The 12,381-nt window shown below is 58.4% G+C and overlaps 4 protein-coding genes and 4 non-coding genes across 8 annotated transcripts; 7 read left to right on the top strand and 1 right to left on the bottom strand.

Moving 5' to 3' along the window:
- Positions 1–1,021: 1,021 nt before the first annotated feature.
- RPB2 (DNA-dependent RNA polymerase II) lies at positions 1,022–5,021 on the bottom strand (the record flags this gene model as incomplete). Its single annotated transcript, XM_028621895.1, has 6 exons — positions 1,022–1,090; positions 1,162–2,481; positions 2,534–3,265; positions 3,321–4,646; positions 4,689–4,957; positions 5,012–5,021. The coding sequence occupies 6 exons, from the start codon at positions 5,019–5,021 to the stop codon at positions 1,022–1,024; spliced, it is 3,726 nt and encodes a 1,241-aa protein (XP_028478347.1).
- Positions 5,022–5,509: 488 nt separating this feature from the next.
- EBP2 (rRNA-processing protein and EBNA1-binding protein ebp2) lies at positions 5,510–6,830 on the top strand (the record flags this gene model as incomplete). Its single annotated transcript, XM_028621896.1, has 4 exons — positions 5,510–5,833; positions 5,881–6,006; positions 6,058–6,163; positions 6,208–6,830. 4 exons carry the CDS (start codon positions 5,510–5,512, stop codon positions 6,828–6,830), a joined length of 1,179 nt encoding a protein of 392 aa, XP_028478348.1.
- A 331-nt stretch (positions 6,831–7,161) lies between these two features.
- Positions 7,162–8,223, top strand: EHS24_006441 (uncharacterized protein; the record flags this gene model as incomplete). The annotated part of the gene is made up of 4 exons (XM_028621897.1): positions 7,162–7,207; positions 7,254–7,265; positions 7,324–8,068; positions 8,127–8,223. 4 exons carry the CDS (start codon positions 7,162–7,164, stop codon positions 8,221–8,223), a joined length of 900 nt encoding a protein of 299 aa, XP_028478349.1.
- A 267-nt stretch (positions 8,224–8,490) lies between these two features.
- On the top strand, positions 8,491–9,630 carry EHS24_006442 (uncharacterized protein; the record flags this gene model as incomplete). The annotated part of the gene is made up of 1 exon (XM_028621898.1): positions 8,491–9,630. The coding sequence occupies one exon, from the start codon at positions 8,491–8,493 to the stop codon at positions 9,628–9,630; it is 1,140 nt and encodes a 379-aa protein (XP_028478350.1).
- Positions 9,631–10,215: 585 nt separating this feature from the next.
- EHS24_006443 lies at positions 10,216–10,324 on the top strand. The gene has a single exon. It is a non-coding gene; the product is annotated as a tRNA-Tyr (tRNA).
- Positions 10,325–11,006: 682 nt separating this feature from the next.
- On the top strand, positions 11,007–11,107 carry EHS24_006444. Its single transcript has one exon. It is a non-coding gene; the product is annotated as a tRNA-Tyr (tRNA).
- A 474-nt stretch (positions 11,108–11,581) lies between these two features.
- EHS24_006445 lies at positions 11,582–11,683 on the top strand. The gene has a single exon. It is a non-coding gene; the product is annotated as a tRNA-Tyr (tRNA).
- Positions 11,684–12,035: 352 nt separating this feature from the next.
- EHS24_006446 lies at positions 12,036–12,151 on the top strand. The gene has a single exon. It is a non-coding gene; the product is annotated as a tRNA-Leu (tRNA).
- Positions 12,152–12,381: the final 230 nt, after the last annotated feature.

Genomic DNA, 12,381 nt, shown 5'->3' on the forward strand with positions numbered 1-12,381 from the left:
TTGAAGTGGGGGAGGGGAGGGGGAAGGTGGGGGGTGGGTGGTTGGGTTGCGCGGAGGTTGCGTGGTCTCGGCTATTGATTCGGACAGTGACCGCGAAGTGCGAGACGGCGTAGAGTGCGGGGAAGACGGGGGGTGATGGAACACACGCTGAGAGTGTGTGTGTGCGAGAGAGAGGGAGGTGGGGAGTGAGAGTGTGTTGTTGTTGTGTGTAATGTGCAGTGGGTGGCCAAGAGCGGGGCGGGGGGTGGATTGTTCGGCAGCAAGCGGCGACTGGGCAATATGGAGTGTGCGTGTGTGGTGTGTTGCGAGAGCAGGTGGTGGTGGCTGGATGGGCGTGCGGCTGATGCAATTGAAATGCAAATAATATATGGGTTGACGAGCCGGGCAGGCGCGAGACGATCGATGCGTATGTGTCTGTGGCCGTGCACGAGGTCGATGGAGAGAGCAGATGCACAACGGCAGTGGTGTGTGATGGAGCAACGAGACAGACGACAGAGACGGTGGGGGGACGGCCGACCTGCGAGTGCCATAATGTCCTCCCAGCCAGCCCGCGGGGCAACCGGTCGGACCCGCCCACACGCCGGCCCCACGCATACAATTTCCATTGGGGGGGCCGGCCAGGCAACAACAATATTATCCCTGTCATGCCATGGCCCACGTCCTCGTGACCACCATGCATGCATACCCTGGCTGGCCCCCATCAAAACAGTCGAGACCGCTGCCGCCCCCTGCTGCTCGCTTGCAATGCTAGCACTTTATGCATGGATTTGTGTTAATGCGAAAAAACAACGATGACTACCATCCCCGCCCTCCCCCGCGCCACCCAAGGCCGCCAGAGAAAGGCCCGACGTCATCAAACCCCATATCTCCCCATCGTCCCACCCAGCACCACACCCACACCCTATACCGCCCCCAGGCGGCCACCAACCGTCGCCACTCTCTCGCACCCATTCCTACTCTCCCCAACCATTTCGTTTTCCCCTCCTGAATCCTCTCTGGTGGTTTTGTTTTTCTTCTTCTTCTAGTCGTCGGCCTCGTTCGAGTACATGCGCACAGTCACGTTCATGGCCTGCAGTTCCTGGAACAGGAGCTAAAAGAGAGAAAAATGTCAGCGCGCGAACAACAAAAAAAATGTATCAAGTTTCCTGTGTCGACACGTACCTTTGCAGCATAGGGAATGTAGATCTGGCTGACCTGCGTGCTGTTGCGGCAGACCGTGCAGTGGAACTCTTGCTTTTTGAGGTTTGCAATAGCCATGAGACCACACTGGTCGCACACGTGCAGGCGGAACGCGTCCGACGACTCGTACATGCGCTCCTTGAGGAAACCGGCGATACCGTGCGAGATCATGCAGTCGCGCTCCATTTCACCGAAACGCAGACCACCGTCACGCGAACGACCCTCGACGGGCTGGCGCGTGAGGATCTGCAGCGGGCCACGGGCACGCGCGTGGATCTTGTCGTCGACCATGTGCTTGAGACGCTGGTAGTACGTGGGACCAAAGTAGACCTGGGCACGCAGCTTGCGACCCGTGTGGCCGTGGTACATGATCTCAAAGCCACGAGACTGGTAACCGCGCGCACGGAGGAGCTTGGACACCGACTCGACGGTCAGCTCGGTGAACGGTGTTGCGTCACCCTCGCGACCCGTGAGGGTGGCGAGTTTGGAGAGCAGACACTCGACCAAGTGTCCGATGGTCATACGCGACGGAATGGCGTGCGGGTTGATGACAATGTCGGGCACAATACCCTCGGCAGTGAACGGCATGTCCTCTTGCCTGTACGTGATACCAATGGTACCCTTCTGACCGTGACGCGACGCAAACTTGTCTCCAATCTGCGGGATACGCGTGGAACGGATACGAATCTTGACAAACTTGAGACCGTCCGCGTTGGTCGTGATCATCACCTGGTCGACAACACCTTGCTCGGTGCTCTTCATGGGCGTCGAGACATCGCGCTTGGTGTGGGTAGCCGAACGCTGGCCAAGCTCCTCGCTGTCGGGAGGGATCGGCGCCGTCTTGCCGATAATAATGTCGTCACCGTTCACGTTGGTCGCCGGCGTGATGAGTCCGTCTGGGTCGAGCTTGGCGTAGCGATCGCTGGGGCCTTGCTTCATACGCAGCGTCTCGTTGCGGTCGGGCTTTTCAAAGGTCTCGACCTTTTGCATGCCGACCATCTTCTCCGTGTCGGTGTACGCACGGTAGTAGAGCGAACGGAACAGGCCACGGTCGATCGACGACTGGTTCATAATGACCGAGTCTTCCTGGTTGTAACCCGAGTAACAGAGAATGGCGACGATCGCGTTCTGGCCAGCGGGCAGCTCGGAGAAGTTGAGATACTTCATCGACTGGGTGGTGGCCAGAGGCGACTGCGGGTAGTACAGGATGTTGGCCATCGTGTCCATACGCAGCTGGTAGTTTGTCAAGTAGATACCCATGGCCTGCTTGCCCATTGCAGACTGGTACGTGTTACGAGGCGACTGGGTTTCGTCAGTTTCAGAACAGCTCCAGTTGAAAGTCCCGTCAACTCACCTGGTTGTGGTCGGGGAAGGGGATAATACTGGCACAAACACCGAGAATCATACTGGGGTGAATCTCCATGTGGGTGTAGTGCTGCGACCAGTTGGACGACTTGATACGCGCAGCAGGGTCAAAGGCCTCCGAGTTGTGCGCAATCTGGGCAGCAGCCACCTCGGAACGGCTCTGGTACCGACGGGCATTGTCGAGCTCCTCGGACGACATGGCAATGAGAATGGTCTCCTCCTCCTCGGCGTCGACATACTCGATCAGGCTCTGCGACATGAGCTCGTCCCATGCCGAGTTGATGCCCTGCGGCAGCTGCTCGTGGCCGTCCATGACGGCCTCGAGGCGATCAATGTGCTCGCGCTTGAGGAGGAGCTGCTGGCTCTCGTCGACAATAAACAGCGGGCGACACACACGACCGGCGTCCGTGTACAGACGAAGCTCGCGCTCGCGGATATCGCGCACAATCGAAACCTCGTGCTTGAGCTGGCCACCACGACGCATGTGCAACAGGTTCTGGTGGAGCGTGACGGCGTCGCGGTGGATACCCATCCACACACCGTTGACAAACACCTTGGTGGCGTTGGGCGCGTTCGAGTACTCGGTCTGGTCCTCGAGACCCCACTCCTCCAAAAACTCCATGACGGGGGCAGAGTACGAGCCGACCGAAATGTATGACATGAGCGCGAGGTTCTTGACAAGACCACACGCCTGTCCTTCGGGAGTCTCGGCGGGGCACACCTGAACGAGTTGTTAGCACTTGAATTGTTTTTTTCAATCTGAATTTTATGCTCACCATTCCCCAATGGGTGTTGTGCAGCTGACGAGGCTTGGCAATCTTACCGTCACGACCAATGGGTGTGTTGGTACGTCGCAAGTGGGAAAGAGTCGACGCGAAAGTGTAACGGTTAAGCACCTGTGACACACCGGCACGAGCCTGCATGGCCTTGGCCTGGTCACCCCAGTTACCAGTGGCGAGCGAGTACTTGAGACCGTTGGTGATGATACCGGGCTTGATCGCGTTGACCAGAGTAAACTCCTTGTGGGTCTCGACACACTTTTGCAGGTGGCGGTAGACGTCGCGAGTGAGCTTCTTGAACAGGATACGGAACAGACTGGCGAGCAAGGGACCAGCCAAGTCGAGACGCTTCTTGCCAAAGTGGTCACGGTCGTCGAGCTCGCGACGACCAAGAGCAGCCGAACACAGGCGGTGGACCATGTAACCCAGGAAGTAGGCCTTCTTGGACTCGAAGCCCTCGGAAACCGAGACGTGAGGGAGCATCTCCTTTTGGAGAATGTCAAACGCGGCGCGCTGGCGCTGCGAACGCGTGCCCTTCTCCTGCTGGCCACGACGACCAATAAAGTCGAGCGCAGTGTCGCGGTCCTGGACGGCAAACGCCTCTTCGATACATGGGCGCAGCAGCTCGAGCATGGACGTGTCGTTGGGGTCGAAACAGATGTGTGACAGAACGTCACGGTCGGGCACAATACCGAGCGCGCGGAAGATGATGACAATGGGGATGTCGACCTTGGTGTAAGGCAGCGACGCGCGGATGACGGATCCAGTGGTGGTACGCTCCGCGGCGCGCGCGTACATGCGCACCACAGTCTTGGACGGCATCTTGCCACCCTTTTCCATCTGACTCGTCACCTCGGAAAAGAAGGTGATGGCCGACGGGTCACCCTTCTTGAAGACGTAGACGTGGTTGGCAGCCATGCGTTCCTGCGCAATGAGGACCTTTTCGGAACCGTTGATAACAAAGTAACCGCCCTGGTCGTAGGGACACTCGCCCAGCTGAAAGTAGCTGTCCTCGGGCAAGCCGTGCAGCAGACAGAAGTTGGAGCGCACCATGACGGGCACTTTACCAATCCAGATCTTGTCCTCCTCCTGCTCCTGCATCACACCGTTCTGGTCCAGTGCTGGCCGCCAGTCGGCCTCGATCGGGTCGTCGACGTTGCCGGCAGTGTACGTCTGCTTCTTCATGTCGACGTACAGGGGCGCGGCGTACGTCAAGTTACGCAGACGCGCCTCCTGCGGGAACAGACCGACGGTCTGACCGTCCATCTCAGTCATGGCGACCTTGGCCAAGTAAATCTGACCAAAGTTGATCTCGTACCTCCTCTGTCCTTGTCAGCTAATGTCATGCGCGGTTTTGTAGCTCACCGTCTCATCACCGCGAACACCAGTGTGCTGGGTATGTTGGTCCAGAGTCAATTTGGCACTCTCGTCGACCAACTCCTGCATTGTGTTTTCCACAAACTCGTTGAACGACTCGAGCTGCTGGCGGACTAGACCCTTCTCGTTGAAGAACGAGTCGATGATCTTCCAGTAGTCGTCCTGCGCGATCGCCTCCTCTTGCGACTCGCCGTCCATGTAACCCTCATTGTCATAGTCGTAGTCGGGCTTGTACTCGTAGCCGTCGCCGGCAGTTCCTGCTTACGCTGTAGCTCCCATCTCACACCAGCTGTTCATGATAAAGTATTCACCTGCATCCATTTTGGGCCACGCTTTAGAAGGAAGAGGGGAAAAGGTTCAGGTCGGTGGCAAAGTGTCTTCGTCGAACGCGTGCGTTGTTTGTTGTCTCGCGTGCGATCAGACAGGGCAAGGAGCGCAAGGAGAACTCGCCGCGGCGCCGGGGAAGCGGGGTGATCCAGACGGGCGCAGTGAAGCGATCTGGCGGCTGGTGGTAGGCGGGGTATGAGGGGATGAGGCGAGATGGGTGGGGACTGTGGTTGTCTATGCGATGGTGATTGTCTATACGGCGAGCACGCTCAGTTGAATAGCGAGCAGCGCTTGCTAACCCCCCGCCCACAGCCAGCGGCCAGCGGCGCGTCAGGTGCGGAGTTTTGACGAGTGGCACTTGAACCACGTGGCTAATTTTGTCGTTACGTAATTGCAAAAGCTCAGCTTGCAAAGGTTGACGGCCTCTCTCAAGAATTTCAAGAGCGACCTCCACCAACAACACATACACCACATACAAAACCATGGCCCCCTCGACCAAGAAGGCCGCACCCAAGACCGCCGTCAAGTCCAAGGGCAAGGGCAAGCAGCAGGTCCCCCCTCCTGCCCCCGTCGTCAAGGAGGAGCCCACCCCCGAGGCCGACAGCGACGAGGAGATGGACTCGGAGGACGAGGACGAGGACAACGGAGGCGTCAGCGAGAAGGGCATGCAGAGGTTGATGTCCCTCGTCAAGCCAGAGGACCTGGACGAGTTTGAGCGTGCCTCGCTGGGCATGGCCGACAGCGACGAGGAGGAGGAGGACGATGAGGAGGACGATGAGGAGGAGGAGGAGGAGGAGACCGAGTCGGTAAGTTGTGTGCTCGTGTTTCTGCTTGAGCGACCCTAATATCGCAGCCTGTGGACAACGAGATCATCATGGACGCCGCCGACGAGGACACTCTTGCCGTTGACGAGCTCGGCTCGGACGTGAGCCTCGACGAGGACGCCGTGCCCGCGCGCAAGGTGACCACCAACAACAAGGTAAGTTGGGCCGATCCGTCCGGTATCAGTGTGACCACAACTGACATGCAGCCTGCTATGCGTGTCCTTACCGAGGGCATCAAGATGACCAACACCCCCTGGCCCGAGCACCTGATTGTTCAGTCCAAGACCATTATCGACGTGGACCCTTCCGATGGTGAGTTACATTGGTCTGCTGCCTTTGCCTAACTCTGTGTGCAGACCTGCAGCGTGAGATGGCCTTCTACAAGCTGGCACTGGACGCCATCCCCCACGCGCGCAAGATGTGCGCCAAGCACGACATTCTCTTCTCGCGCCCCAACGACTACTACGCCGAGATGGTCAAGAGCGACGAGCACATGGAGCGTATCCGCACCAAGCTCGTCGAGGAGTCGCAGGGCATCAAGAAGTCGGAGGAGGCCAAGAAGCAGCGCCAGCTCAAGAAGTTCGGCAAGCAGATCCAGCACGAAAAGCTCAAGTCGCGCGAGGAGGACAAGAAGTCGTTCGCCGACAAGATGCAGGGCATCAAGCGCAAGCGCAAGGACGGCAGGGAGATTGGCGGCGGCGACGACGACGACTTTGGCGTCGAGGTCGAGGACGCCATGGACAGCCGCGGCGGTGCCCGTGGTGGCAAGTCCAAGATGCCCCGTTCGGCCCGCGACCAGAAGTACTCGCTTGGTGGCTCGTCGCGCCGCGCAAAGCAGAACACCCGCGAGAGCACCAACGACTTTGCGGGCTGGGGCAGCGAGAAGGGCGGCAAGAAGGGTGGCAACGCTGGTGCCAAGGGCAAGGGCGGCGCCGCGGCGCGTCCGGGCAAGTCGAAGCGCCACTCGCGCAGGAAGTAGAGTGTGGGTGTCGTGTGACGGTAGACATAGGATGCGCACGGTGTACTCTAGATTCAGCGATGCTAGGTGTTTTGTTTTTCATGAGCGAGTCTGGAGTCTGTAGTCGTGCTCTGCTGCAGCCGCCATGCATCGGGATAGGCAGGCCTGCCTGCATTACAGCTGGCAGCACAGACGAGGGGTGGGTGGACATCAATATATTGCCACACGGAAGCAAAATGTCGACCGTCACTCCACGTGTTCCGAGGACGGCATTCGCGCATTCGATTGACATGACGGCCTCCAACGCGTCTTGTAGAGCCTCCAACAACACCACCCACAAACAGCAGCAACAATGGAAGCCGACCCACTGTACCACATCAAGCAGCTCTTCTACCAAGGTAAGCTGAATCTCGCGAACATGCTGGTCTAAAGCTAACGCCTCAGGCTCGTTCAAGGGTACGTCGCAAACAACCTGTCAACCTATACCTCTTACTGCTACTGACACCACGCCCAGCCGCCATTGACGAGGCAGCCGACCAGGCCCTCACGCCTGGTGGCGACGAGGCTGCGACATCACGCGCAGTGTACGTTGCGCGCGCACACCTCGCCCTCAACCCTCCCGCCATCGCCGACGCCCAGAACGTCCTTGCCCCCTTCCTCGCCCTCGACCCTGCTCCTTCCAGCGCGCGCGCAGCCGCGTCCCTCGCATCTTACCTCTCGGGCAACGAGGAGGCCGTTGACGAGGTGCGCGATGTGCTTCTCGAGGTCGAGGATGGCGAGGACGAGCAAGAAGGCACCGTCCGCGCGCTCGCTGGAACCGTGTTCATTCTGGAGAAGGAGGTCGAGGAGTCGGTCGCGACTCTGTCCGAGGGCGCGGCCAAGACCGACCTCGAGTGCATTGCCCTCCTCGTCCAGCTGCTCTTGTCCCTCGACCGCCGGGACCTCGCAAACGCGCAGTACATCGCCGCCAAGAAGATTGGCAACGACTCGGCGCTCGTCCAGGCCATTGAGGCGTGGATCGGTCTCAAGACCGGTGCCCGCCCCTTGCACCAGGCCTACTACTTTTACGAGGAGCTCTACCAGCTCCCCAACGGCCGTACCGCTCCTGTCTTTGCTTCGCACGCCGCTGCCCACCTCCTTCTCGGCCACGTTGATGAGGCCAAGGCCGACATTGACGCCGCCAAGCAGACCCAGGCTGGCGAGAACAGCCCCGACGTCCTGGCGGTGGCGACCTCGCTCGGTGACGATGAGGCCGCTCAGTAAGCAGCTACCGGGCCTTCATCTCTGCATGTTATAGTAGCTGACATCTCTCCCCAGGCAGCTGAACGCCACTTCGCACCCCTTCGCGGCCGAGCTGGCCAAGAAGTCTGCCGAGTTTGACGAGGCCGCGGCCAAGTTTGCCATTGCGGCTTAGGAACAATAGTTACTTGTAGAACAGCAGGCGATGTGCATATGTGATGTCGTAGTAGGCCAAGGGGGACGTGGTGACGCTGACCGCGGTGTTGCGGGTTGTTGGGTCTCCAATTTGTTGCCGTCGGCGATGTGTGTGTGCACACCGGCATGTGTGTGCGCCGGCGCAACATATAACGCATCACGCACACGTCAACTCTTTCCCTTCACACGTCCTTCTCTCCATTCATCATCCTCTTGCCTCAACAAAGCATCCATCCACCCTCGAACCATGTCTTCGGCTCCCGATGACCCCAGTACCCCCACGGCGTCTGCGCCGAGCGGCGCCGACTCTGCCTCTCCCGCCGTCACCATCGATCACACCGCGTTCCCTTACATCATCGACCAGATCCTCGGATACACCTCGTACGACGAGTGGATTGTACTCCGCCAGACCTCGCGCGAGTTCCACGACCGCATCGACCCTCTCCTGTGGCGCCACGTTCACATCGGTAGCTACGGCCACCTGTACGCTGGACCCGAAGGAGGCCGCGGTACCAGCAAGAAGTGCCTCCCTCGCCTGAAGTTCGAAGACACCTCTCTTGATCGTATTTCCGCCGTCCTCAAGCACGTTGCGATCCTTGATGGCGACTGTGGCTGTGGGTCCCAGCTGCCCATCGATGTCGCCACAGTCTTCGCAAAGCTCCGTCTCGTTCGCCACCGTTTCGGTTATCTGGAGGGCATTAGTGTCCCTAAGCTTGTTACGTGGGAGTATTTCCCATGCGTCTTTACCTGTGACGACAAGTGGGGGGAGATGGTCAGCGAGGGTCTCGCCGAGCTCAAGAACGTCCGCCACCATGTGCTCCACTTCGGTTACGACAAGCGGTCCGCCGTGATTCCACCTTTCGGCATGGTCAAAAACTGGGCTGAGCTCGAGAAGGCCACGTTCATCTTCACCGAGGACCGTCGGAAGCGTTTCGGTTTTGGGAAGGATGACGGCATTCTCAGCGCCGAGGACATCGAGTATGCAGAGTGGCTCGCCGAAAACCCGCCTGACGAGGAGACGCAATCTGGCCGTCGCTCTCCCCTGGACGAAATTGGTAGCCTTCTCCAGCTGCTTGGCGTCGAGGACGACAAGGACGAGCCCATCTCGCCAACTGTCGAAATCACTCTGGTCGGCCTCGACGAATTCATTGATGTGGGCGCCCTCGCCACCAAGGCCGAGAAGAAGAAGAACGTCCACCCACACGTGATCCTGAGCAAGACGATGGCGTACGTCATGAAGAACTACTTTGTCTCTCCGGCACGCACCAAGCAAATCATGAGCCAGATCAAGCTCATGACTCACCAAGAGTACGCCGACGAGATTGGTCTTGACGAGTATTGGCTCGAGACCCGCGAGGATGCCCAGGCGCCCGTGGTCGAGGCGTAAAGTGAAGAAAGGAAATTCGCGGCTTGGACCGACGGTTGTGAATGTCGGTCGACTACTGCAATAAAGGGAGATGACGCATGAGCGCGTTGGGGAAGAAGTCTCTATGCAGTAAAGCCCAACAGATAAGAGCATAAATGTGCATGTATGACCCTGGCCATTTGCCAGAGCGCGCTCGGATGCCCCAGTCCTGCCAGCGGGCTGGTGAGCTTGGAATTTCCCCTGAAAATGGAGGAAAAAGGCAAAGGTCAGCGCAGCTTGTTCCCACTTCATCGATACCTTCTCGCAACAGGGGGTCAACCTCTCGTCATGCCGTAGTGTCTCTCTCTCTCGCTCTCACACACACTCTGATGGGCCTGGCAGACCATGGGCCTTTCCTAACGCATTCAGCGATGCGGCGCTTCCTCCCTCAACCAACCTCTGCAGAAAGTATTGACCTACCTTGGAACCACGCGTCCAATCCGACTGCGACAAAGGCCAGCTTTGTGCCCACCACTCCCCAACGTCTAGCAGCACCGGTCATTCTCAAAAGCACCTCTTTATAAGCCCCCAACCGCGCTCGACAACGTGCGGAAGCACGTGGTCTTCCTCTCAATAGCATAGTGGTATTGCGCCGGACTGTAACTGTTACCTGTCTACCTCCCGTCCGATAGGACGAGTAATCCGTAGGTCCCCTGTTCGAATCAGGGTTGAGAGATATACACCCCCCTTTTGGACCTCTGTGCATGCCTAGAGGGCCGTAGATGCTGTTTTGGAGGTGTGGTGGACGAAGAGGAACGGTGGGAGGAAGTGGTGGAGCCAGTTGGCGGAAGAAGAGGAATGTTCCGATGTGCCACTTTTGGGCTCAGAGAAATGTTCCGTGTGTTTGTTTTTTGGGGGGGCCTTTGGACCTCCTGTGTGGCACTCGGCGTATGCTGGGAACCTTGGAGGCTTGTTCTGAGAGGTGGCAAAATTTGGGGAACGGCGGGAGGCGGTGCGGTCTGGCGAGCAACGTCGACTGAAAGAGGGGGCGGTCAGTGTCAGTTTTCATGGGTTGTCTGTCGATTCGAGGCAACATGTCTGTTCCGCTTCCTTGTGTTGGTTTTGTGATGCAACTCCCGTCGGTAGTGATGGAGGGACCATTCTAGACGCGATACTTGCCGTTTGCCTCATGTACTCACTGCACGCCTGAGAACAGTGCTCGACGACCGACCGACCGACCGACCTGAGCTCGCCACCGTTTCCCCACGAGCTATTGCTTCTCCTCCGCCATCCACACTTCCGTTGCTCCTCTACCGCCTACACAGCCCAGCTGCAGTTCTCAGGCTCCACACACGCGCTCTCGTCCTCCGTCTGGAGTGCTTATAAGCCCATTCCCACACGGAAAATGTGTCAATTTCCTCTCAATAGCATAGTGGTATTGCGCCGGACTGTAATGTCTACCTCCCGTCCGATTGGACGAGTAATCCGTAGGTCCCCTGTTCGAATCAGGGTTGAGAGAGATAAAACCACCTTTTGGACCTCTATGCATGTTTAGAGGGCCGTAGATGTTGTTTTGGAGGCGTGGTGGACGAGGACGAATGGTGGAAGTGAGGTCGAGGTCGAGAAAAGTGGCGGTGGTGGAATTCTCCGGAGTGCCACTTCTGTCTCTGGTAATGTTCCGCAGATGGTTTTAGGGTCCTATACCTTCTGTGTGGCCCGCTGTGTATACTGGGAGCCTGCGAACGTTGTAGACTCTGTTTGGAAGGTCGTGGAGGAGGAGGAAAGGCAGGAGAGTCTGAAGACCAGCGGCGAGTGACGGTCGTCAATTCCCGTTCCCTCGTTTGTCCATCATTTCTCTGCCCCAGCCCATGCTTCCCCCCCTCCCCTATGGCCCTGCCCCGCCCATCTGCAGCTCGTGCGTCCCACACGCGCTCTAGTTTGTCCATTTCGAGCGCTTATAAACCTCTGCGCGCGCGGAAAACACGTGGATCCCCTCTCAATAGCATAGTGGTATTGCGCCGGACTGTAATGTTCTACCTCCCTTCCGATTGGAAGAGTAATCCGTAGGTCCCCTGTTCGAATCAGGGTTGAGAGACTCCTCTTTTGCCTCCTCGTACATACCATGCATGCAGCTGTACGTTGCTGCGTTGTTGTTGGACGAAGGAAATGAAAGTGGTGGTAATGGCGGCTGTTTTGGATGGGTTTGCCGATCACGGTCTGTCGTGTGTGGCGCCGCGCGTTTATTTTCGGGACCTTTTTTTCCACCCATTTTTGTCCCTACTTCCTCATGCAAATTCGTGTCCTCTGCCATACTTTGTCGTCTCCATGCCACCCCGCCCCGTCTCTCCCTCTCTGGTACCTCGCAGCACCTGCCCTAGTATGCATAGCCTCGGCCCAAGTTAACAAAACATGCATGCAGCGCTGTGGGAGCGAGGAAAGACATCATCGGCGAGATGGCCGAGCGGTCTAAGGCGCTGTGTTAAGGTGAACCACCTCCTCCTCATCTCGAGGACGAGGCCTCATCCGCAGTCTTCGGACGTGGGTTCGAATCCCACTCTCGTCAGCAGAGGATTCAGTTCCTCCCAAGCCAACCTTTTTGGGTGTTGGGCGAGGCGGGCGGGCGGGGGAGGGAGAAAGAAGAGGAGAGGGAGAGAGGCAGGTAAGCCTGACCGACGGACGATGGGCACCGGCGTGGGGCGGCTCCATAACGAGCCACCCGCTCACCCTCACCTCGGCGTGCCCACATGATATCACGCATGCTACCCGCTACCAGTGACGCGCTCTCGTATGTAC

The sequence above is a fragment of the Apiotrichum porosum genome (assembly GCF_003942205.1).
Source record: "Apiotrichum porosum strain DSM 27194 chromosome Unknown scaffold_3, whole genome shotgun sequence".
Taxonomy (NCBI): domain Eukaryota; kingdom Fungi; phylum Basidiomycota; class Tremellomycetes; order Trichosporonales; family Trichosporonaceae; genus Apiotrichum; species Apiotrichum porosum.